Here is a 24,202-nt window from a genome sequence, read left to right as displayed (position 1 = left end):
CCTACCTTCCCCACAGGAACATCTGTTAAAAAAAATAAAATAAAATAAAAAAGAAAGAAAGAAATAAAAGCCACCACCATGAGTGGATTACAAATACAGCAGGCAAAATACATGACGAGCATCGGTGGGAAGGGGCCTCCTCCCTCACTGGCCGGCCGGTCAGCAAACACAGTCTCTTATTTACACTGTTCATAAACCTCGTGCACTGCACCATCAGAATGAGGCACCCCTCCCCAGAACAACAATACGGTCTACTCCAGCGTCCCCCACCCCAGAGTAGGGAGGGGACAGGTCAGAAAGGGGAGGAGAGACAGAGTCCTAAGGGCGTCTGCGTGTGTGTGTGGGGGGGAGGAACGGAAGCAGAAGCCTCCAGATAAATCTATTTGCAGTATCTGCCAGCATGGGTAAGGGGGAGGAGAGAAAGCCCGTCAAGTCTGTCAGACACATCAATCCACGACGGGGCGTGCGTCCTCTCCGCCTTCTGGAGGGCAGCCCCACAATGCTGCTCCCCCATTCCTCTGCCATCCTCGGGGGGCCTGGCCAGCGTCTCCCTGTCAGGGCCGCGTGGGTGTCTCCCAGAGTTTGACAGGCCTGTTAGAGTCCTTGTTCAGTAGATGACCTCGTAAACTGTGGCCTTCTTGTCACCAGAGCCTGTTACAATGTATTTGTCATCCGCTGAAATGTCACAGCTCAAGACAGATGAGGATTCTTTAGACTGCGGAAGGAAGACATGAAGAAATAGGAAGACATTTAGTGTGGGGAGAAAACAGACAGGGATTCACTCCGGGTACTCCCTGGCACTCCAGGGCTCTGAACGAAATCACTTCCCACGCTCCGGCTCCGGCTGGAGCCCTACTGCTAAGGAGAGGCCTACCTCCCCTAGGGCTGAGGGAGTCCTCTCCCGCCTGCCTCGCCACATGGGACAGCTCATGAGCTGGCTTTAGTAGAAAGGCTCAAGGCTGGCAGAAGGCTGGCTCAAGGCTAGAGGATGAAAACAGGACACTGCAGTCTCTGAGCGTCTCTGCTAAGAAGTAGCATTCGGAGCCACAGCAGCAGCGTCAAGAGACGGGCACTCAGCTGGACCAGCCCGGAAGACTGGTACCAACTTAACGAGAAACCTCTCAAGGGACATGTGTGGCACATGGGGGCAGGCATTTAAGCAGGAAACTGTAAGTGGTTTGCTGTGATCGTGTGTGTTTAAGAGCAAGAAAAACCTGAGAGTGAATGATTGTGAGTTACATTGTAGAGGGATGTGTGTGTGAAATGGAGTGGGCTCTAGATCCTTAAAACCTGTGAAAATGCTTGCCCATGCTAATGCCTCTTCACGCTGAAGGTTTGGGGTAGCCATCCTAACCTGAATGGGTTTCACTGGATGATATGGCTACTTCCATGGGCCCAGCAGAACGGAGGCAGCCATGGTCACTTTATTTCACTCTCCAGGTACCATGTGACTGAGTCCCTTCACAGATGCTCTTACCCTCAGGGATTACAACCGAGGGTGCGTCTCACTCTCGTCCCCACATCCTCCCCTCTGGGGTCCCCCATCTAGCAGGGGCTAGGCAGGGATGAGCCAGGTCTGCTCCTGGCTCCAGAGTCGTCCTCTCCTGCCTCCTGCTCCCCTCCCCCATCACTGTGGCCCCATCCTGACTCAGAAGGAGTGGAGAGGATCAGGAGGGGGTGTACCTGGAAGATGCTGGCTCCATAAGGCGTCCTCCAGGCATTGAGAAGGTTGTCTTTCCCAGTGCTCACAAACCACTTGCCTGCAAGCAGAGGCAAAGGGACCCTCAGACTGTGGCTGGCTGCTGTGCACAGCAGGTGGATAGACCCCAGATGTATCTGCCCATCAGGGAAACACCCTCAGACATGCTGAACCCGGGCTTAGTGCTTGCTGTTCCCCACTCCGGAAAAACAGTGACAGGTGAGACTCAGATACTTAAAGGATGCCTTTCTCTGCTGTCCAAGGGGGAGAGCCAGGAGGAGCAGGGACAAGAAAGTAAGATTCAGTTAACTGCACTGAGTGCTTCTCCCCAAAAGACCCCCACGCAGGTCAGCTGGTCCGTCCCCAGTCTATGACTGGAAGGTGATGAAGAGCACCAGAAACAGCAAAAACCCAACAGTATGGAGAACCAACAGTCAGAGAGGACTCCCCTGCGGGTGGGCTCCTGGCTGTGGCTCCTAACATCCCCCCCAAAGCTATGCGCTCTCCCCAGCCAGTTTCTCTGGGGCCAAGAGTTGGCACCATGTGTCTACAGCTGCATAGAAACTGTAGCTATAACCTTCAGAGAGGATTCAGGTCAACATGAAAGGGCTCTGGCCTACTGTCCTGAGAGTTCAGGGCACCAGGGTGACATCTGTGTCCAAGGGACAAGGATGGGGGACAAGGAAGATACTTCTCCCCTCCAGGGCATTGGAGGGGCATGGGCTCAGCTTACTCAAAAGATTGTGGATCCCACTCTTTCCCCAGCCTTTACCAGACCAGGCTGGGGTCCCCGGGCTTACCACAGTAGGCAAACTTGAGGGACAGCACGCAGCTCTCATGCAGGTGCAGCTGGTACTTGTCGGGCTTGGTGTGGTGCAGGACCTCCACATTGCTGCTCTCCATGCCCACGGCCAGCCACTCCCCAGTGGGGCAGTAGCCCAGGGAGAAGATCTGCCGGGACAGACAGTTGAGTGTCCCCTCTGCCCACAGGGCTCGAACAGCTCCCGTGGAAAGGTTGGACCCTTCTCACTCCATCCCCACCACTTACAAACCAAGCCCAATAACCAGCTGCCTGCTGCCTCCTCGGGAGGAGGGGGTCCTTTGTACCCCACTGAGGAAGCTGGCTCTGAGGGTAGAGCAGGAGGGGGCTGTACTTCGCTGACTTTGCAAGCTGTGCTCATTCCTTAAGAAATCAGTAACTACCCACACTTCACATTAAGGTACTGAATGCTAAAATAATGAAGCAAGTCTAAAAGCAAGAAATATCAATGATCATGGTCAAGGTTTTTAGGAGCCTTGAGTCAGGCGCTCACACCAGAGGCGGAAGGGAGCTATGAGCAAACCGAGGAACACGGGGAGCAAGCTGTGGAAAAGCAGGATGAGTCAAGTGTATCCCTCTCCAAGGCCACGCCCACCCTACACTAGGACTGCTTCATCCAAGAAACCTTCCCAGGCGGCTCATGCTGGTCCCTTGGCAGTCATGACCCTGTGTGGTCCCTCTGTCCCCTGACAGGTTCTGGGGCCTGAGAGAGGAGGGAGCAGACCGCTTGGGCTACACACCTGGGAGGTGAAATCGTGTTGCTGCAGCTGACGTCCCTCACGCAGGTCCCAGGAGCGCACGGTGTTGTCCAGGCCCCCGGTCCATAGCTTAGTGCCGTCATGAGAGATGTCTATACAGCTGGCCCCATCTGTGTGGCCCTGGAACTGCCTATGAAGGCCAAGCAAGGAAGAAAGGTGAGCCCCAGGAAGGCCCTGACTACTAACCATCCCAGGGAGGAGGCCAGCTCTGCAGCCAAGCTAGAGGGGAACTGGGGCCCAAAGGGCTGCATCACATGCCTCGAACCCTTAGATAGTATGAAGCAGCACCAGAGACCAGGCCCCTCCCACTCCACTCAGGGGTGCTACCAAGGACAGGCTCCCTGAGAAAAGGGGTAACCCCTTGATTCCGTATGTATCCAGGTGGGCCCCTCGGGGAGCCCACTTTGTTCTAGTGAAGGTAATGGAAAGGAAGATCCTAAACAATTCTGTACGATGTTTAGGGTCGCAGGCCCTGCCTTTGGGACAACACACTCCTCAATCTAGTCTGCAGAGTCTCTAACTAGCCTCCTCAGGCTACACAGTCTATAAGGCTACAGTCCAAAACATGCCGAGTCCCACACTAAGAAGTGACTGTGGGCAGACACTGCTGTTATCACTGCACAGGGTGGTATGACTTGGGGACACGGCACCACCCCCAGCTCACACAGAACCCAAGGGAGCTGCACACGGTGCCTTGGAGGCAGACACAAAGCTCAGCAGCTCTGCCCCACCCAGGCCTCACCACTAAGCCATGCAGTTCTTTCTCCCACCCTCTGCTGTCTCCACTCAAGCTGCTTTACCAGAACGGCCCCAAGTTCGCGGCCTCTTCTACCCCATACCTTCCTCCAAGCTCCTCAAGGAGACACCCCTCACGCCTCGAAGAGAGCCAGTTCATGGGCTGGGTGGGTAGAAACACCCCCAGCTGCCCCCTCGCCAGGCTCACCTGACCAGGGTCTGGTTGTGCAGGTCCCACACTGCAATGTTCCCATCGCTGCAGCAGGAGAAACACACTTTGGCATCAGGGCTGATGGCCAGGGCATAACAGGCTGGAGCTGAGGAAGTCAACTCAGCCTTGATGCGGGGTGTGGGCGAGGCCAGGTCCCAGATGGTGAGCGTGCTGGCCTCGCCGCCCACAATGAGCGTGCGCCCATCAGGGAGAAGCTTGCACGAGCGGATGTAGTTATCTCTGTTCTGGAAGGAGAAGAACAGGGTTAAGTGCTACCCACCTGCTTTCTCGTGGACCAAGAAAGCCCCATGAGGTAACTTAGCATCCGTATGAGGTGCCTAAGCTCCTAACAGACTACTCCATCCTCAAATCTACACCCATTCAATGTCTCACGCCTTTCTCCAAAGTCTTGAGCCTGGGAGTCCTGCTGTCATCTCCCCTTGCAGATGTCCCCAACTAGGGCTCAGAATGGTTAACCAGCTTACCCAGAGCTGTGCCGGGCCACAGACCTGGAGTCCTCCCCCACGGCTGATCTGCCCTGCTCTCCTCTGGCCCCTACATGCTACAGAAGATGCCCTGGATTCTCACCAGGCAGTCCAGCTGGGAAATGGGACTCTTGCTGCCGGGCTGGCTGATGTCCCATATCTTCACGCAGCCCTTTCCACCCGTGTAGACGTGACGGGTGGGGTTGCTGATGGTCACCGCGCACACCACCTCCCCGTGGCTGAGCGTGTTGATCTGCCGGGCATGCCTGGGAATTCCGGGGCCTGCCAGCGCATCATGGGGGAAGGGCACAGGCTGCATCTGCCCATCGGCGCTCACATGGAAGGAGTATGCCCTGCAAGGAGGAGGCGGGTCACTCCTGCCATCCACCCCTGGGGGGTGGGTACCTCAGGCCCTTTCCAAGTCAATATATAGACACACCATGATTTCCTGCCCTGATTCCAAGTTCCTCTCTCCCAAATCCCTGAAATCCTGGAGCCCCTTGGTACTGGGATAGCTCCATCAGGTTAGGACCTACTTAATATTTCAACCTTGAATTTTATTCCAATTATACATCCTTGCTCCAAATCAGCTTAGGAGCTCCATGGGTGTTATGGAATGCCCTTTCTTCTCTCTCTCCTCTCTCTCTCTCCTTCCCTCCCTCCTCTCTCTCTCTCTCTGTGTGTGTGTGTGTGTGTGTGTGTGTGTGTGTTAGTAATACTAGGGATGGGGACCTTCCTGTCCCTCTAACAGCAAACAATGAGCCACAGGAGTCCAGTTTGTTCTGCCCGTGTTACTGTTAGGAGCTCCATGGGTGCTATGGAATGACCCTTCCCGTGTGTGTGTGTGTGTGTGTGTGTGTGTGTGTGTGTGTGTGTGTGTGTGTGTGTGTGTGTGTGTGAGAGAGAGAGAGAGGGGGGGGGACCTTCCTGTTCCTCTAACGGCAAATAATGAGTCACAGGGATCCAGTTTGTTCTGCCCATGTTACTGTGGGTGCCTTCCCAATGGCCTTGATGGCACGTGATTTCTTAAAGTACAGGGCGAGTTTTTATGTGGTATGCATGGCTCAGGCTTCAATTTCCCAATAACCCATGGGGCAAAGAGCAGGATAATGTGCTCTACAGAAGAGCAGGGGTACTAGAGGCAGGGAAGGGGTCTCCAGGGCCCACAAAGATCCATGCACTCTGCTTATAGGCACTCTGACCTCCCAGAGCCAAATGTCCAGACCTCAGCATCCCGCAGTTGCCCTGGCGGAGAGAGTTTTTGGTTTCCTTGGGTCATGACCTTGCCTAGGGTGTTGCATCCAGCAAGACCCTGTGCTCAGGGGATGGAGGGAGGGAATTAGCCTTGTCTACCCCATGAAGCATGCAAGAAGACCAGCCAAGCACTTACGGTTTCCCTCCAGGAATGGAGGCGAGACCTGAGGTCAAGCCTGTGGCCCGCATCGGGGGGTGAGGGTCAAAACCAACCTGTAAAGAAAGAATGACTCTGAGTCCGTTTGCCACCACTCATTCCCCAGGTTCCCCGTGGCCACAATCATCCGGGCCTGCTGCACCCTGTGACTTCGCCAGACCAGGTGAAAGCATTGCTGAGTGGGGCCCATGTCAGAGAAGGCCGAGTGTCCTGCCGGGACAGCAACACACAGGACGGCCCTACAATCCCCATCTCTTAACCAGTATCCTCTCTGCTCTGCCCGACAGAGTGGGCCCTGCCCCACTTCTCTCCTTCCTGAGTGTGCTGTGAGCCTGTGGAGTAGGGCCACTCTTGTCCTTTATTTAAATGGTGGCGGCCTTTGAAGCCACAGCTGTCTGCATCAGCAACTGTGACTCCGCTGCTACCAGCAGGGGTGAGGCCGCCAGGAAATCTGTTCCCTCCGGCTCCAACTCTCGCAAAACTACAAAGTGGACTTAGCTAACCCTCTCTCCCTCTAAAGAACTCAAGAGTCAAAGGTTCAGGTGGAATTCCGCTCTTCAGGGGCTGAATAGCAAGTAGCTCACCTCCTCTCCTGGCTGGCGTCCTCCAAAAAGCCACCTCAGCCCCCTATAAACCCTTTCTCGCCTGGCTCCTCCCTACCACCTTCCCGTCAGCTAGTAGCTGACGCAGCCTCCTGACCACAGGTGAATTTTATTTAATCCAACACATCTTTGCGTCATTAAACAAACGCTCTAGAGCATAAACAAAAGTAACACACCTTGAAATAATATTCTACATTTCCCCCTTTTTGTCTAAACAAAAAAATGAAAGGTTTTAACTTTAACATAATTAAGACTGTACACAGTAAGAACAATTACCAAGTACAGATTACATTCACAATGTAATGAATTCCAGTTCATTTGTGTTTGGCAACTTAAAAGAAAATACTCCATTATCTATCCTATCTTAATGAACCTAAAGTTTTCTACTGAATTTACTCTATCATACCTAAGGAAAACTGCAACTATACCATATCTAGTCTTCAACCCCATCAGGCCACCCCAGGTACAGGAAGAGTAGAGGAAAACTGTCCTCTCTGCCAGCCTTCATCCTGTCTGTCCACAGCAATTGTCACCACCAGCCCCACCTCCCAAACCCCTGCTACCTGGCCAGATGTCACTAAGCTCTTGTTGGGACTCTGATCCCCTTTCAGGGTCTAAGCCCTGGCCTCACACTAGAAAGGGCAGTTCCGGAGCTATCTTGAGTTATCTGAAACCAATAGGCAGGTGGGCTGAAGCCCAGGAGTGCCACCCAATACGGAAACTCCTTCTGAAACAGGTGCTCTCCCCAGGGAGGTGGTCAGGTGTCCACACCTGGGCTGGCTAGTTTTCGGTCAACCTGACACAAGTTAGAGTCACCCGAAAGAAGAGAACCTCAACTGATAAAATGCCTCCATAAGATCCTGGTGTAAGGCCTTTTCTTAATTAGTGATTGATGGGGAAGGGCCCAGTCCATTGTGAACAGTGCTGTACCTGGGCTGGTGGTTCGGGGTTCTGTAAGAAATCAGGCAGAGCAAGCCAGGGGGAGCAAGCCAGTAAGCAGCACCCTCTGTGGCCACTGTATCAGCTCCTGCCTCCAGGTTTCTGACCTGCTTGAGTTCCTGCCCTCACTGCTTTCGATGATGAACTGTTATACGGAACTGTGGGCAAAATGAACCCTTTCCTCCCCAAATGGCTTTATGTCACGGTGTTTCATTTTGCAGCAATAGAAACCCTAACTAAGGAAACGCCTAAGGGTCCCTTCAGCATGCAGGGACATGTACCACACCAACCCTGCCAGCTCCCACTCCCTGCCCAGTGCCCTCCCCCGCAAAAGGAGCCAAAAGGTCTACGTACAGCTCCAAAGCTCACCATTGGCGATCGGCCATAGGCGGCAGCTGCAGCAGCGGCGGCGGCACTCATCTGGGGAGGGATGTTGTGTAGGCCGGCGTAGGCGCTCGGGCTGGTGAGGGAACCATTCATTTCATGGTGGCTCATCATGGCAAAGGGTGCCGCGTAGGAGCTGGTGATGGAGATGGGTGTGCGCAGGGCCGAGGCTGTGAGGAGGTGAACCAAGAGGCAGGCATCAGTGGGGAGTGGGCATTAGTGAGAGTGGGCTCACCCTTCTGCTAGACATAGCTTGGGCCACAGCCCTCCTGCATTCTGTAGCAGCCTACGATGAACCTACCTAACTGGATTCTTGACTTGAGAGCCCAAGGATGGGCTTACTTCTTCTCAGAGGGCAGCACATGAGGCCCAGAGAAGAAGGCTTGCTCGGGGCCTCACAAAACCGTTAACAGAAGTGGACACAGGTCTAGTCTAATAGCCTATCAGATACTCCTTCCACACACCTGGCCTAGGAGCAGCCTTGAAGCCTCTGATGTAGCAGTGTCAAAGATCCTCATAAACCCTGCTAGAGCGGTGTCTAAGGTCTGGGCTAAACCCGATGTTGCAAATCACCAGGCAGACCTTCGAAGCCCCAGCTTAAACACACTCCTATGCTCCTGACCATCTGTTTGGCTCCAGCCTGGCCAAAGACCACCCTCCCTTGCCCAACCAGATTGACCCGGGTCCATGGTGCCTACCCATTATACCTATCGGGTCCATGCCTGGAGGTTTGCCTGGCATTGACCGGAGCCCCGGGGTCGTGCTGGTGCCTGGAGTTGGGGCATCGTTCCTTGGCGTTGGTGTGTTGGATTTGAGCCCAGGTGTGGAAGATTTGTCATTCTGAGAAGGGAAGACAGAGACCAAGAGACGCCGTGAGGATTCCTTTCTCCCAAGGGCTGGGCAAAATGCCTAGCCCGCCCTGGTCCCACATGAAGCCAAGCATGGGTTGAACAGAAGTCCCTACTTGGCAGGGATGGTGGTGAAGGTTCTAACTTAAAGAGGCAGGGACCAAGGCTCTGATACACTCAGCAGTGAGGCTCAGCCAGGGTGGGTTAATGACGTAGATGCAGCCAATCCCAGTGGCCACTTCTTCCCACACCCCAACTCCCACCCTGCAAGTGGCACAGCTGGAGTTCTGGCCTCTGCACACCTCCCATTGCCCCCTTCCCCACCTCTGTAAGGTGCCAAGGCAGACCCCACATACATGACCAAGGTCTTTTGTCTTGGAGGACGGTGTGCTACTGGAAGAAGCCACCGAGGCCGGGCTGGTGGGGGCGTCTTTCTTCAGGCCACGAGCTTTGTCCAGCCCATTTTCAGGAGGGGAGTGTGCTGGGCTCACCCGAGGCGTCGCTGGGTCCTGAAAACAGAAGTGTTACAGAGCTCTGAAAGCTGCAAGCAGGTGTCCCCGCCCTGGCAACAGGAAGGCAGAGGACTTGGGTGGTAGGCAGTTAGCTCTGAACAACCGAGTGCCTGAGCCCTTCACCTCACAGGTGGCGTGAACAAGGGCCTGGAGACCGGGACAGGTCACATACAAGTCCAGAACACTAACTGGCAAGGTTGTAAATGGCCACCTGGAAAACTACGGGAACTGAAGACCCCTGCTACTTGGGACCTTCCAGCACCCACACAGGAAGCCACCTCGCATCAAAGGCCCACCTTGCCCTCCTGCTTCCCTGATGCTCCAAGAACAGAGGCTCCATTGCCCTGCTCAGACAGCAGGAAGAACAGACCTTACCCACAGAGAATTTGTCCCAAAGCACCCCATCCAGGGGACGCCCTACAACTGGGGCCTACCCTTACCTCGTTGGAGACATCCACCACCAGGTCGTCACTCTTGTCACCGTCACTGTCCTGCAAGCCACAGAGAAGCCAGGCGGCCAATCAGAGCCCACACCAACTCCTGATCTGCTCAAGCAACCTCTACCCTAAAACCTCGCCCCCAGCCCCCCACCGTCAAACCCCAGAGCCCATGCTGTCTCTACTTCTGCACCCTCTGCCTTCCTGACCAGCACCTCAAGCAGGAACTGGCCTTCCTTCTGGGTCCTTCCTAGCTCAGCCTCTGGGGCTCTGGAATAAGCAGCCTCATTATCTCAGTCCTGAGCTTTCTAAGCCAGAACCTCCTTCCCAGCTGGTATTCTGGCTGCAGTCATTCAGAAGGCAAGTCTCATCTTTGCACCCCCATCACTCTGGGGCAGGAGACTAGCTTCATTTCACAGTGCGGCTGAGCTTTGTATAACATGGTCAGAGCCACAGGGCAGCCAGGAGGGCCAAAGAGGGCTTGGTCCAAGCTCTTCTAGTCTCACATCTCACCCTTGTCCAGTCTGGCAATGGAGGACACACAGTCATGCTCCCGCTGGGACTTCAAAGGTCAGGGTCATGCTAGCTGGTTGTTACATTACAGTGGCTGAATGCCTGGGGTGTATCGGGAGGACTGTGAGGCTCAAACTCAGGTACACCAGGGAGCTCTCTTTGAGCATGGATGCAGCAGAAAACTGTCCACATGAGCCTTCAACTCTCCCCAGATTCCATGAAGGCTGGGACAATTCCCCTGTCCACTTCTCTCCCAATGTCTCACCTGACCACAGGACATGTATGAGCCTCCCCCTGGGCCCCGTCCCACTGCCAGTCTCTAGACTCAGTACCCAACTACTAGAGTTGGGGCCACAGCCCAGCACACAGCCCCCTCCGATGACGCCACTTGCCAGCCCCTACATACGTATCGACTCAGGCTGTCCTTCTCCTCTGCTTTCCGCTTCTTGGCTTCCATGTTGTAGTCTGCAGATCCCCGGTGCTTCTCACTGGCCCGGAGGCTTTCTGAGGGTGATACTGAATTGTTCTGGAAGAAGAGGATCTCGGGGTCAGAACTCCATGCTGAATGCAATATTGCACACAGCCTCTCTGACTCAACAAGAGCAGATGACAGAGGGCCAAAAGAAGGAAGTGGGCAGACACCCTGTGTCTGCAGATCCGGTTCACCCAGGATACTCCCAGGGCACCTTGGGTCCCTGGGAGCTTCCCCAAATTATCTTCATTTTTGGAAGCAAAGTGCTGCTTATCCAATAGTGAACCCTGCAGTGAGTGGGCTGTTTCCTGGTCTGACGCCAAGTCCCATGAGGGCAAGGGGCACCTGTCACTCAATTTACTCAAAGGAAAGATGAGTCTTTCAAGACCTGAGCCACAGACAGGGGCAGGCATAGAACTTCCATTGTAAGTTCGGCAGGGCGCTGGGCGGCCGACAAAGCACTACGTATAAAAGAGCAACTCGGAAGCCCTGCTCCTCCACAGCCAAGCCTCTGGCAAACTGCAGAGAAACCAGAGTCATGAAGACACAAAGCCTGCGGGACTCTTTCCCTCGAAAAGATAGGACCCCCTCAGGGAGGGGACAAGTGTCCAAGTTAGACAGCAGGAGTCCTGTGTGGTTGCAGACCAAGCTATGGTCTCCAGCAGAAGGCAGCCCTAGGGACATCCAGGGGCTTCATGCTGGGGAAAGCAATGAGAGTTCTCAGTTCTTCCTCTGCTACAGAGTAGGGGACGAGAATCCCTAGGGACGAAAGGCCTGAGAAATAAGAAAATCTGAGGCAGATGTGCAGCAGGGAAGGCTGGAAATGGGGTGTCCTGAGGCTGTGCCCATGGAGGGGGAGCCTCTGGCAAGGGCTGTTTGCAAACCTTGAGGGCCTGGTGCCCCTCCAGGATACGTTCTAAGAACTCAGTGTATCCCTCCAGCACCATCCCACCACGGTTTGAATGTGAAACGCCCCCACGGGCTAATGTGTTAGAACACTTGGTCCCAGCTGAGGGCACTGTTTGGGGAGGTCTTGGAACCTTCTGGATACAGAGTCTGGCTGGCAGACACAAGGCCATAGAGGATTATAGGCAAGTTCTGATCCACCTCAGACTCTCCCTAGCTGTAGCCATCCAGTCACCTCACACTCCTGCTGCCCCAGGCACATGCCTCTCCTGTAGCCATAATGGACTGTACCCTCTCAAACCGTGAACCAAATAAATAGTCCTTCCTCATCCAGTTATTTTATCAATGGTAAGAAAAGTAACTGATAGACCTCCCCACGCTCACACGGACACTGATGTCAGGAGTGACGGAATGACTAAGACGTTCTCTGTCCCCCCCAGGGCAGTCTAGGGAAGAGAGTGGCCACAAGTCCGCAGATGGAGGCAGGCTAAAGATGCATGGTGGAGTCACGTGGGAACACAGAGCGAGATCTGCTCACAAAGAAGGGCACTGAAGGCAAGTGGGGTGATCTTCACTTCTCCTTTCCCCATTTTACTGGAGGCCAACGCTGGCCCGGAGACAGGGCTCACTGGGAGGGAACGGGGCGACCAGCAGGTGGATGGGTTTGGGGAACGGTGCGGAAGGGAGCCAGGCGCAGAACTTAATTTCCTTTCTTAAGCTGGTTTTCTGGGCAGCCCTTCCCTGCCAAGTTTCTGCCTGAAGCAAATTAAAATGGCAGAGTTATCAAGCCTTGAAGAAAAAAAATGGAGGTTATAATGGAACTGCAGCTCAACCTTCCCCGCAGCCGGGCGAGCGGCGGCGATGCGCACACAGCCGCAATTCAATTAGTTGCTGCAAGCACAGGCAGAAAGGAGAGAAAAAAAAAAATCACCATCATTTCATTTCCTCCGATGGTGGCGGCCACCCCGTGCTAAGCAGAAATGCTTCCAGCCCCTCAGGCTGGCTGCCCCTGCGAGGGCGGGCGGGTGATGGAGAGGAGGGAGGGGACAGGGTGGCTGCTCGTGTTTCTCCTTGCGACCTAGTGCGAGAACAGGGAACTCTTTCTTCTCATGCAGTCAGGCTGAAAACCCTCGCCGCTACCGGAGAGCCGTGTCAGGCATTTAGCGGCATCGATCCAGCCCGCCTCTGGTTGGCAGGCAGCCAAAAAACTAAGTATTTTTTATTGCTTCAGCTAGGCAAGGAAATATGAATGAAGCTACCTCTAATTGGACTCCAGACTAACCCCTCTGGGACAGCTTCCAGCCTGTCCACCCAGCCCCCTCCCCTCTCTGACACGGTCTTGTCCTTCCTGCCGGAGGCCTCGACTGTTGACAACCTGTTTTCCTAAGGCTGATTATTTCAATCTCCACCATCCAACACCATGGCGGCGAGGACACAGTCCCCACCCCCACCCCCTTACACACACTAGCATCCACTCCGAGCTGCCCAGCCCTAGGATGGCATGGGATTCATTCCAGTTCATTCTCCAGTCCCTGTGTTGAGTCCGCCCAGATCAGATGCCAGGGAGCATTCTGGGGCAAAGGGCTGAGAGCTTGGGGTCTCTCTGAGTTTGTAGCAGAAAGCTTTCAATAGGGAACAAGGCCAAGAGCGACTAGGTATGAAGAGGAGAGTGTCTGGCTTCAGCTACCCACTTCCCGGAGAAGGCTGACCAAGTAAAGAGGCCTGTTATAAGAGGTCTTCCTATCAAAGCCGAGAGGCTCTCTGAGCAAGGTAACTCCCATGGTATGCATAAGGTAACGGAGGACACTACCCAACATCTCATAAGGCTGAGACTGGATTGGGGGTGGGGGGAGCAGACACCACACGGATGGACGCACACATGATCCAGCCTTCTATGTAGGCAAACTGCCTCTCCAAAAAAAAAAAAAAAAAAAAAGCCACTATTTAAGGATCAACACCAAAGCAATCAAAATGGATTTTCAGCTTTAATCATTCCTTTCTTCTGTGCCTAGCCATTCCTGAGCCCAAGGGGGGACCTGGATTTCTGAGCACGCAGGCAGGGCAAGAGGAGACAGGCGGACTCATACTAACAAGAGGTTTGAAAACAGTCTGGGTGGAGGCAGGGATGGGATGGGAAAGGAAGGCAGGTCAGGGCGAGGGAGCTTCCTGAGGAGGCTGCTGCCTGGATGGCTAGTTAACGGTCTGACATTCCAAGTCCTACTTAACATGAGGTAATAACCAAAGCCATCCTAGCAGATTAGATGGTCCCGGATATGAGCATGGCGATGAGGAATAAAATAGCTTTGCTAATCGCTGGAGGATTTTTTTTTTTTATCCAGACTCCACTGCGCTTATTCAGAGGGCTTATTCACTTGAAACAGAACCTCGGAGCCTCAGTGTGATCAGAAAGATTTACAGCAAATCTCTGAGCTGGCAGACACGCAGGCGGCCTGGCCTTAATGCCTGCTTGCTAGCACTTTCTTAAACTGAGTAAAAGTGCAGAGTAGAGAGAAACCTCAGGCATTTGAAGGAAGGAGGAATCAGGATAATGCTGGGAGCAAGCATCCAACCTACAGGGTGGATGAACCGTGGCCTAAGAGACATGGGAACACAGCAGGGTTTGGAGTCCTCGGCTCAGCCCAATGACTCCAAAAAGCCCCTTGGAAGATGCAAGGCTGAGGACACCAGCTGACCACTTCTGCAAGGGGGAGTTAGAGCTCACTCAGGCAAGCGCCTACCACCTGGAGATCACAGGCTTCCCTAACAGAGGGTCACTGGCAACAGAGGACAGCAACTCCTACGCTACCACTAGATCTGTAATGGAGACACTGTCACCCGCACACCAGCCCTGAAGCCAGGTCTTCCCGCTTTGGGCCCACAGAAACAAATGATTAAAAACCCCCAGCTTCCACTCACAGAGCAGAACGGGGGACTCCGGGGTTAGCTGTGGGGAGCACGGGCTACCTGTCAGGCCTGTAGTTCTCGGAACGAGCCCCCAGGCAGGCCTGCCCTCCTCCCATACCCACCCCCACACCAAGATCCAGAGCACCCACACTTACCGCGCTGGACTCCCTCTCTGTGGGGCAGGAAGGTCAGGACAGGAGGAGGGTCAGGACCCCCAAGGAAACGGAAAAAACGAAAAAAACAAACCAGGTAAAAGGTCACTCTCAACGCGGCTAACTTGTGATTTGCTAAAGCCACCTCTCCCTGGCTAGCCTGATGCTAGAACTGTCGTCACCCAAGGACTAGCCTATGTCCTTGGGTGACAGTTCTCAGTTTGGAGATTGGGCATCCCAATTCTAGTTCCAGCAGGCCCCTCCCACCAGTCCCCAGAACAGCCTGTGAGGCCATCAACCCTCCTCTCCCTGATGTGTCTGAGGAACCTGGCTTGTTGGTCACTGAACTTTCCGGAATTACAAGCAGAAGCTAGGAAGGTTACTGCTTAAAAAACAAACAAACAAAAAAAATTCAAGGGAATTTAGGAGTGACTTTTACTGATTAGATTTCTTAACACCATTCTCAATTTCTTTGCCAAAATGCCCCCAAACGCTTAGGCCTCTGGTTACACCAGTCTAGCAAAGCAGCAGCTCCCATGGTCCTCTCCTTCTCTGCCCAAAGGGGACAAAACAGGTGGCCTCTGGTTCCTAGGATACAGCATGGACTAGGCTAGGACGGTGACGCCTCCCCCACAGTCCCTGGGAGTTGGGAAGATGTTGGCCGTGCGGCCCAGTAAATACCTAAAAGCCAAACAAAGGTCTAAGCTGGCAACTTCATGAAGGGGCTGCATGGGGCCAGGCGCTTTTGAACCCTGATGTCCCCCTGAGCCCTAATAGTGCTGTTCCGCTGGAGGGGCCTCATCTTTCTACTCACCTCTCTGCAGGAGTATTGCTGAGACCTGCACTTTAAGATGCTCCACTAACTAGCCTGAGACAGGGTCTCAAATACCCAGGGCTGGACCTTGAACTCACTACACAGCTGAGAATTACCATAAACTTCTGCATTCTGCCTCCATCTCCCAGGGTTGGGTTTACAGCCATGCACTTCCACCCCTACTTTATATGGTGCCAAGGATTGAACTCAGGGCTCAGGCCCTGCTGGGCAAGTGCCCTACCTACTGAGCAACACCCCCAGGAGTGCTTGAGTGCTAACTGTGTGCCTCTTTTAGGGCTTCTGCACTGCTAGGAACCTCACAGGACAGAGGAAGACGGCAACAAACGGGTATACTGGGGCCCCGACTCAAGCGCTTCTGGAAACAAAGGCCCCCATCCAATCGCCACAGCATCCTGAAGGACATGCTAGGCTGGCCCTAAAGAACAGGCAGGGGGCTATTGGGAAGATGGGGGCTGTTCTGGATAAATTAAGACTGCTTTCCAGGGCGGCTCACTGACCCAAGTCTTATCTAACTCCAGACACTAGGTGACAGCGCCTGCCGTGACCATTCGCAGTGTGTCGTCCAGCCCCAGCCCCGCCCCCCTGCCCCCACCAGCCCACCCAGAGCCACACCTCTGTGATCCAGTTCATGGTGGTTCTTCTCATCCTTCACCGCCAAGTGGGCTTGGCTGCCCAGGGCACCAAGTGCCAACAGCCCGGAGCTGCTTCCTGTCACTGGGGGGATCCCAGGAGGTTGGAGGCCTGACGGGTGGGGTGGCAGCTGGACCGGGGGACCATGCGTGGCATGGGAGAGGTGCTGTGCCTGGAGTTGTTGCTGCTGCAATGAAGTTGGTGGTAAGCCATGACAGGTCAGACAGGGCAGAGGATGGGTCACCTCTGCCCCTCCCTCTCGCTCCTCCACTGATAAGCGACAGGGAAACTCGCCCCCCCCCACACACTTGCTCCCTCAGCCCACATGCTCATCTTGCCAAACAAAATCTGTTAATGGACTGCAACGTAGAAGATTTATGTCTTCCATCGTCATCCCCCAGCTCCAGTTTCAGGACAGTTTCCCATGCCTGTTTCCAAGCCCAAGATAAATAATGCATGCATTTAAAACCCACACGGTCACTAGGGCTTCCTTTCAATTGAGAGGAATCCATTTTTAAGCTCATAGCTCATGCATACATGCCTTTTAACATCAGCAGCCAGCACCTCCCACCCAACGCTGGAACCCGGGCAACGCGCCTCTGTGGTTCTGAAGAGGCCCAAAGGCTTGGCGAGTGGGGACAGGGTAGGCCAGAGCAGAGAAGTACCAGGGCTGGTGAAATGAAAGCTGATGTCCTCGGCCATCAGAGTAGAGAGAACACAGAACCACAGACCCAGGAAGAGCAGAGTCTTTGAAACCAGATAGGTCAGGAGCCACGTCCCGGTTCTGGTGCTTACTCTCTGCATGGCTGGGGCAGGGAATCAACTCCCTGAGCCTCAAATTTCCTCCTCTGTACAAGCGGGGAGGCAGCGCCTACTGCAGGGGGCTACAGTAGGGTAATGGGGGCTTGGGCACGCGGCCACTGCCCGGTGGGCTTCATGGCAGTCCCTGGCACTTCCACAGGGCTCTCCCACTGTTCTAACCACCTCTGCATTCCCAGCCCCACACAATAACTGCCATTTTCCCGTTCCTCACCACACCTAACCCCGGGACTCCGCTGTCTGACCCCTTTCTTCCCACTGCCAGGGTCAAGGCTCCCCAACTCATTTTGCTCCCAAGCCCAGGCTCCTAGCTCAGAGGCTTCCAAGCTCCCCCAGCAGCCAAGATAGAATGCTCCCTTATTCATAAGACTATGCCAAGAACCATTGGCATTGTGGGATAGGTTCTATGGTTTCAAGTATTTCTCAGAGATGGAAATACTTCTTGGGACTGGCTGGGGCCTTGGGCATGCTTGTCCCCACCCATGCACACATCATTCTTCTTGACTAAGGCCACCTGTATGTGCATATAAATCCCTGGGCATTATCCAAATAGATCCTGTGATTCTGACAGTCACCCAGTTGAGAAAGGGTTCTGCCTATTTTATAGACACCAAACTGATACAGGGGCACTGGAGTGGGCAGCCCAAGTCCCATGAGTCCTAAATGGGATTTGAACTCTTTATCTGTCAACCACTATCATCATCTACAGAGTGTTCCAAAGAACTTCAAAGCAAGAGGGAGGAGGTCAGGGAGATGCACGGCAATGACGTAATAAGCCAAGCCGTCCCCACTGGCTGAGGGAGTGTGTACCTGTCACTGTGAAACAGCAGTTCTCAAAGTCAGCAGGGCCCGGGGAATCCTTACAGATGTTTGCTCAAGGATCAAAAGCTTCCATGCACCCCTCAAACTGCTGACCTAGCGCTACCTCCAAGTCAAGCCTGTTGTGGCAGCCTTGCACTTCTGGCCCCAGAGGCTCCATTCCTTAGCTCTATTTGTAGGATTGGGCACCCACAGACGTTGCCCTGGACCCCAGAGGACCTGAGATGACCCCTACTGCTAGGCACCTGTGCAAGCATTTTGTGGCCACTGGCCTTAAGAGTGATGTGACTCTAGGTCTGCTAGCGACACAGTGGACCCTTGGGGAGCTCTTGGAACAGACTCACAGGTGTGCCAGGCAGACCTCCAGTCCTCTCGGTAAGACTGAACTCTCAGACAGGAGCTAAACACAGCTTCCCCCACCTTCCCTTTTAAAGAAAATGCATTTTCAGGATCTTCACAAAAATAACACATACTCATTGTAAAAAAATTGGTTTTTAAGATTTAAAAGTTTTGTTCTTTTTAAGTTCCCCATTCATCCTGCCCTCCTAAGCCACTGTCAGCTTGTCTGGAATCCAGATTTTTCAGATCTACAGTTTTCCAGGATTCTCCACACATGAACCCTTGCTGACAATACTGTTATATTTTCCTTTTGGATGACTATTTAGTATTCCATGGTATGGCTGGACCACACAGCTTTCTTTATCTAGATAACGTTACAAAGATTCTCCACTGGGGCCCCGTTGGTTTTAAACCTCTTGCTGGGAAGTCCTGTAATTCTGCTGGTGATAAATACTTAACAAAACCCCAGAAAGCAAGGACTTGAGTACATAATCCACAATGCACAGTGCAGAACTGGTAAAATAAGATGTCTTAAAGAGACAAAAGGGGGTGTGGCTGGCCACAGACATGCAAGACTGTGTGTAGATTAATCGAAGACCATGGGTCTTCCAAAGATGCGTCCGAACACCTGGACTCTCCTCCTTCCCGGTAAGGTCTCTTCCCCCACTCCACTCTGCCCAGTCAAAACAGACTGCCTTCTCACTCTTCTGGTCAGAGGAAATGTCCTTTTCCAGTTTGGAGAACTCAGATCCTGGGTTCAGGCGGAGCAGCTGGAGGTGGATTTCCAGCTCCATCTATCAGTGATGAGTCCCTGGAGAAGCCATCGGACCTCTCTGGGCCCCATTTTCTTACAAAATGGACACCAAAGTGAAGCTCACCCCTGGGTTGTGCAGAACTCACATTATTCCATGGAAAAGCAACGTTGGAGTGCAAGCAACCTTCGCAAAGAGGTACAATCGTCACCATCATCTTTAAGCAACTTAAGAGTTTCAGGAAGACAGGGTCGTCGCATTATCCATCCAGCACCTCCACCAGTCCTGGCACATGCCTCTAACCACATTCTGGGTACGTGAAATGTTGGAGAAGGTGAGCAGCAGAGAGGTAGGGAAACAGTCAGCAGAGAGCCTTATCCAAAGGTGGCTGATGCAGCCTTGGAGGCCCAGTGAGAGGCAGCTGGAACAGCAATGTCGGCGGGGCAGACAATATCCACAGATAAATCCACAGCAGAAACTTCTAACAAAAGATGGCAGCTCCTTAGATAAGACCATGGTGTTCCTCGGTGTCTCAGCAAGGAGTATCCTCTACGACAAAGTCAAGAAGAGCAGCTGGCTCTGGACAGCCACAAACACCCCACGGTCTCCTCGGGGTGGTCTGACGGTACCATGGGGCTGGCCCAGAAGACTGCAGACAGAGTGACGGAAGAGCCAAGCTGTAAGTTCTTCCACAAGGTAAGAATGGATGCATGTGGACGGCAGCGCTCTTTGGATGAAGGGTCTGCCATCAGTGGTCTTGGTGACAATACAGAGTGAAGCCAAGTTTTCTCCTTGATGGGGCCGGGAACAGCTGGCGATGATCTGACTCTCAGGCAGGTAGAAGCATGGCCTGTCACTTCCCTGGGCAGGCAAGCAGGATGCAGCCACCCTCGGGCTATGTTTCTATCCTTTGTATCCTGTCCTCCAGCTTCAGAGCACAAAGTACTCAAAAAACGGTTTAGTCTGAGTGAGAGGGTCACGTGGCTTTCAACTGAAGCTTTCTCAATGGTCGAGAAATGTCATCAACGGCGAGGTCTGAGGCCACCTGCCTCCACTTCTTACTGTTCTTCCTAATACTGGCACTTCTCCATTGTGAGAAGAAAGGAAGTGAGTGATTCGACCTTCCGCCCTTAACCCTCAGAGGGCTGAGAAACACAGAACCAAGCACACTCCTAAACATCCACTTCTCCATCCTTGACCATTTCACGACAAAAAACACACATCAGAGCTCATGTCCCCACGGTGGTTCCTGGACACTCCATCCCTGAGTGCCTAGTGCCCATGGTCTGGGAATGGCAGGTGTGGCTGGCAGCAGAGGCTGCTGGGAGATCTTGCTTGAAGAGCATGTGTAACGGATTACACACCTCACGCTTCATGCTTCTGCTAGCTGATGAGATGCTTCGGTTCTGAGGTTCATAATTTGAGTTAAACTTAAGGAAGTTGTCTAACCGCTTCAATTCCAGAGCCAAACAGGCCAAGAGCTGCACCAGAGGACGCAGACAGGGTCCAGATAACAAGATTCCTCTCTACCCCCAAGGATGGGGAAGAGCAGGTCTTGCACCCAGCTCAGTGGGTACCCAAGGCTCCCCGCAGCATTAGAGCTTTTGGGCTTGGTGGTAGTTTTTAAAGGTCACAAGGATCTTTGCTATCCCCGCTTCTGAGACAGGGGACAGCCACGAAGGCCAACTAACTCCACTACGCAGCAGCAATCTGAGCCAGGATTCCTAACTCGGTATTCCTCTGCTTCACCTCAGCCTCTGGGTTCACAGAAGCTGACGCTAAGGCAGCCTCTCCACCATTCTGTCCCTTCTAAACTTCCACCACCTGAGTCCTGCTCAGCCTGTCACCTCACTGTCACCTCCCGGAGTGAAGACAGACAGGAAGCCCTGGGACGGCTTCACAGACCTTGCATAGTCTGGGACAAGCTACAACTCCAAACTCCCTCCTCCTCTTAAGAAAAATATCAAGTCAACATTTCGCACACATCCCCTAAATAATTCCCTCGGCAGTCCAGACCAAGTAGCCAAGCGCCCACCACCTCCGGTGCCAAAGCCTCGGGTCCACCACAGAACCTTGCATGAAGCAAGTTCTGGAAGAGACTCCATCTCTAGGCCCACCTTCCCCAAGGGGATATGAGTTCCCTAGGGACCAAATGGGAGCTGAGGGAGGTTTGGCCAGCAGCCAAAGTCCCTTCACCTGTCCGTCCTTTCTGCTCTCCACACATACCTTCTGAATCTTGGGTGTGTCCTGTCAGATCTTAGAGGAAGACCCCCTGGGAGACCGCAACCCTGTGACATGCTTTCTGGCTGCATCCATGCTCCAGATATTGCTAGAAGCCCAGCTAAATGAGGACTGCAGACTCCAACTCCGTGTCAGGAGGCCACGATCAGCTGACGGGAGCCAGGTCCGCCACTAGAGACCCTGCTAGTCCTTTCTAGGTGAGGGGATCTCAGACTGGAGGCATGGCCCTGCCTGTGTCCTTACCTTAGCAGGGTGGCTCCCTTCTCTCCTCCAGGAGGAAAGTAACAAGCCCCTCGCTGGAGGGCAGTCAAGCACGGCTCCCCAGTACCGGCTCGCCCCAGCTGCTGGCAATTCCTGCCTTGTGAGGCTCCGTCAGGCGCGGAGCGATTAGACGGCTGCCTGCCTAATGACAGGCCGATGGCCGCACTCACTCGGAGCCCAAGAAGCAATTACCTTGAAAATGGGGGTCACAGGCCCCACTCGTGGGCCTTAATTGAATTCCAATATCTGCCTAGGGCTGCCTTGACCTAACTTGTAGCTTCCTAAACGCTACTTAAAGGAACTGGAGCCAATCCAATGGTGCTGCTTCCCAATTTTACTATTTTCTTAAAAAAAAAAAAAAAAAAAGGTATTTTCATATGTGGATTTTAATTCCAAAGAAGGAGGGAGAGGGGAAGGAAGTCGACTGTAACCCCTAGAGACTGGTGGAAGAACTCGCCCTGGAGACCCTAAGGAGAGGACTGGAAGGGAATGAGGACAAGGAGCTGGACGAGAGAGACTTCTGAAGACATCCTGGGGCTTATCCCACCTACACTCCCTGTACCACCCCTGCAGGACCCAGGCTGTGCACAGGGATGCTCGAGGCAGGCAGAAAGAGCCCGCTCTCAGGTCGGCTTGATGGCTAAATCTCTGTGAAATAACGGCACCGGACCAAGCCAGTGGTTTGCAACCAGAGGCCCTTTTGTCCACCTGGAGACATTTTGGGTGCATAAGGGTGTGTGTGTATGGCGGGGGAGGGGTTGCTATTACACTCAGGGGGTACAGAGCAAGGTTGGTGCTGAGTATCTAAAAATGCACAGGGCAACAAAGAATTCTCAGGTTCTAAATTTCAACCCAGACCATGGGTTCTGTGTTCCAGTAAATTACACCCCACCCCACCCCCACATCCTTCTCAGTAAAAGGGGGACTTTTGGGAAGAAGGGGTTCAGAGGAAGTGGGAAGACACAAGTAGGGGGAGGGGCAGTGAGGTGGTTCAGCGGGTGAAAACATCTCCGGCCAAACCTGACAACTGGAGTTTGATTATGGGGTCCCACATAGTGGAAGGACAGAACTGGCTCCTGCATATCATCCTTCGACAGCCAACATACATGCTGCGACATGTATGACCACACACGAGTTCAATAATAAATGTAAAAGAATACTTTTACAGAAGAGGGTAGTGGGGTGAACAGGATCAGACTACACGATACGTACGATGAAATTACCAGAGAATAAACTTTTTAAAGTATTCCTGAACCCTGGGCTAGATGATCACAGAAGATACTTCAAGCTTTAAAGTGCCATGGCTTCTCTCCCTAGGGCGCTGCTTCCCAGCACCAAGCCTCTTGGCTCTTCCCACACAGCAGGCAGGGTTGACTTTCCCCTCAGCACCGCCAAGAAGCGAAGCAGGCTTAAGCCCTCCTCGGTCCCCAGCAGCTCCCACAGGAACTAACACCGGGAGGAACCCATTGAACTGCCTTTGCCAAAGGCCTCATCCAGGTTCCACCCAGGCGTACAGCTGATATTCAAAAGGACGTATGAAGAGTGCTCAGCCATGCAGCCCAGCGCATGGAGCAGCAAGACCCCAACCCCAAGACTGTCACAGCACCGTGCACATAAATAAACAGCAGAGATGGTTCTGACCCCAGGAGGCCAAAGAAGGGCAGCCCAGCCTTGGGGAACGGGGAGGGGAGGCAGCAGCCAGGCACTGATCAGCACCTTCTGCAAGTCAGAGGCACAAGATGCCAGGGGATGTGGAAGCTAATGACATTATAGGTAGATAGACTCGAGATGTGTCTGGGATTTCTTTAGGTTGGGGACTAGGAGACGATGGTGAAGCCACTGTGGAAAGAGCCCAATGGATCCAAGCCCTCAGCTGCCTAGGGAAGCTGTGGGCCATGGGGCTGCCATTCTTTGAGAGCACCTAAGGTCAGAGTTCATCTCTGGTCATGGTAAATGAGAGGAATAAAAGGGCTATACACACGGTGAGAGGCAGATTGGGGAGTCCACGTACCCCGATGATGGCGTTCAGCTCCGTCATGGTGACCTGCTTGGCGCGTTCCACTGCCTGCGCCACTTGCTGCTGATGCTGGGGGGAAATAAAGTATCATCAGGTGTGGCCCTCTTCAATAGCCTCCATCACTGGGCACCGGGAGCCTCTAGGACCCTTTCCCAGAGAAGACAGAAAGAGACCCACCCACTCAACAGGCCCAGGACGCAGGGATGAAGGTCTAAATGATGTCCCTTTCTTCTATCAGTCTTTTCAATGAGAATGTAGGGCTTTCTAAGGAAAGCAGAGATGAGTGCCACAGATGGCTACTGGCCCACGACCTCCTCAACCTCACATACAGGGAAACCTTTATTCTATGCAATATGAACATCAGCTGCATGTTACACATTGGATTGGAGGGATTATTTTCTAGGCATGGTACCATGACTGTAATCACACAGGGCATCAAATTTCAGGACCTATAGTGGCTAGTGGTGACTGAAACAGAACATGGGGGATTTACATTCAAAGGCCTAAGAAGAACCGTGAATCTGATCTTTGGCTGCCAAAAGGGAAAGACTCTTGAGTCTAGCTAGAAAAACAAAGTGAAAATGGCTGAAGAAACTCTAACAGGGTCTCAGGACTTCTGAAGGCAATGATGTGCTGGTGTGGACCTGAAATTCTAACCAATAGAATTCTAACCTCCCTGGTGTGGGGAGGCTATGGGAAAC

General features: G+C 53.4%; 1 protein-coding gene across 11 annotated transcripts in view; it reads right to left on the bottom strand.

The window, feature by feature from the left end:
- Nucleotides 1-355: 355 nt before the first annotated feature.
- Tle3 (TLE family member 3, transcriptional corepressor) overlaps nucleotides 356-24,202 on the bottom strand; it is a 46,758-nt gene continuing 22,911 nt past the window's right edge. The window contains exons 6-20 of one of the 11 annotated variants that reach the window (XM_059268031.1): nucleotides 23,466-23,570; nucleotides 16,236-16,440; nucleotides 14,792-14,808; nucleotides 10,761-10,880; nucleotides 9,845-9,895; nucleotides 9,249-9,401; nucleotides 8,743-8,884; nucleotides 8,015-8,214; nucleotides 6,099-6,175; nucleotides 4,812-5,061; nucleotides 4,221-4,468; nucleotides 3,260-3,407; nucleotides 2,500-2,650; nucleotides 1,684-1,760; nucleotides 356-715 (exon numbers count right to left, since the gene is read on the bottom strand). In XM_059268031.1, coding sequence (XP_059124014.1) covers nucleotides 608-715; nucleotides 1,684-1,760; nucleotides 2,500-2,650; nucleotides 3,260-3,407; nucleotides 4,221-4,468; nucleotides 4,812-5,061; nucleotides 6,099-6,175; nucleotides 8,015-8,214; nucleotides 8,743-8,884; nucleotides 9,249-9,401; nucleotides 9,845-9,895; nucleotides 10,761-10,880; nucleotides 14,792-14,808; nucleotides 16,236-16,440; nucleotides 23,466-23,570 — 2,052 coding nt within the window. In that variant the 3' untranslated portion in view covers nucleotides 356-607. The remainder of the gene's footprint in view (nucleotides 716-1,683; nucleotides 1,761-2,499; nucleotides 2,651-3,259; nucleotides 3,408-4,220; nucleotides 4,469-4,811; nucleotides 5,062-6,098; nucleotides 6,176-8,014; nucleotides 8,215-8,742; nucleotides 8,885-9,248; nucleotides 9,402-9,844; nucleotides 9,896-10,760; nucleotides 10,881-14,791; nucleotides 14,809-16,235; nucleotides 16,441-23,465; nucleotides 23,571-24,202) is intronic. The other 10 variants (XM_059268034.1, XM_059268035.1, XM_059268037.1 and 7 more) reach the window with 10 other exon arrangements.

This window comes from Peromyscus eremicus, chromosome 7 (assembly GCF_949786415.1).
Source record: "Peromyscus eremicus chromosome 7, PerEre_H2_v1, whole genome shotgun sequence".
NCBI lineage: Eukaryota > Metazoa > Chordata > Mammalia > Rodentia > Cricetidae > Peromyscus > Peromyscus eremicus.
This window is presented reverse-complemented; position numbering and strand designations above follow the sequence as displayed.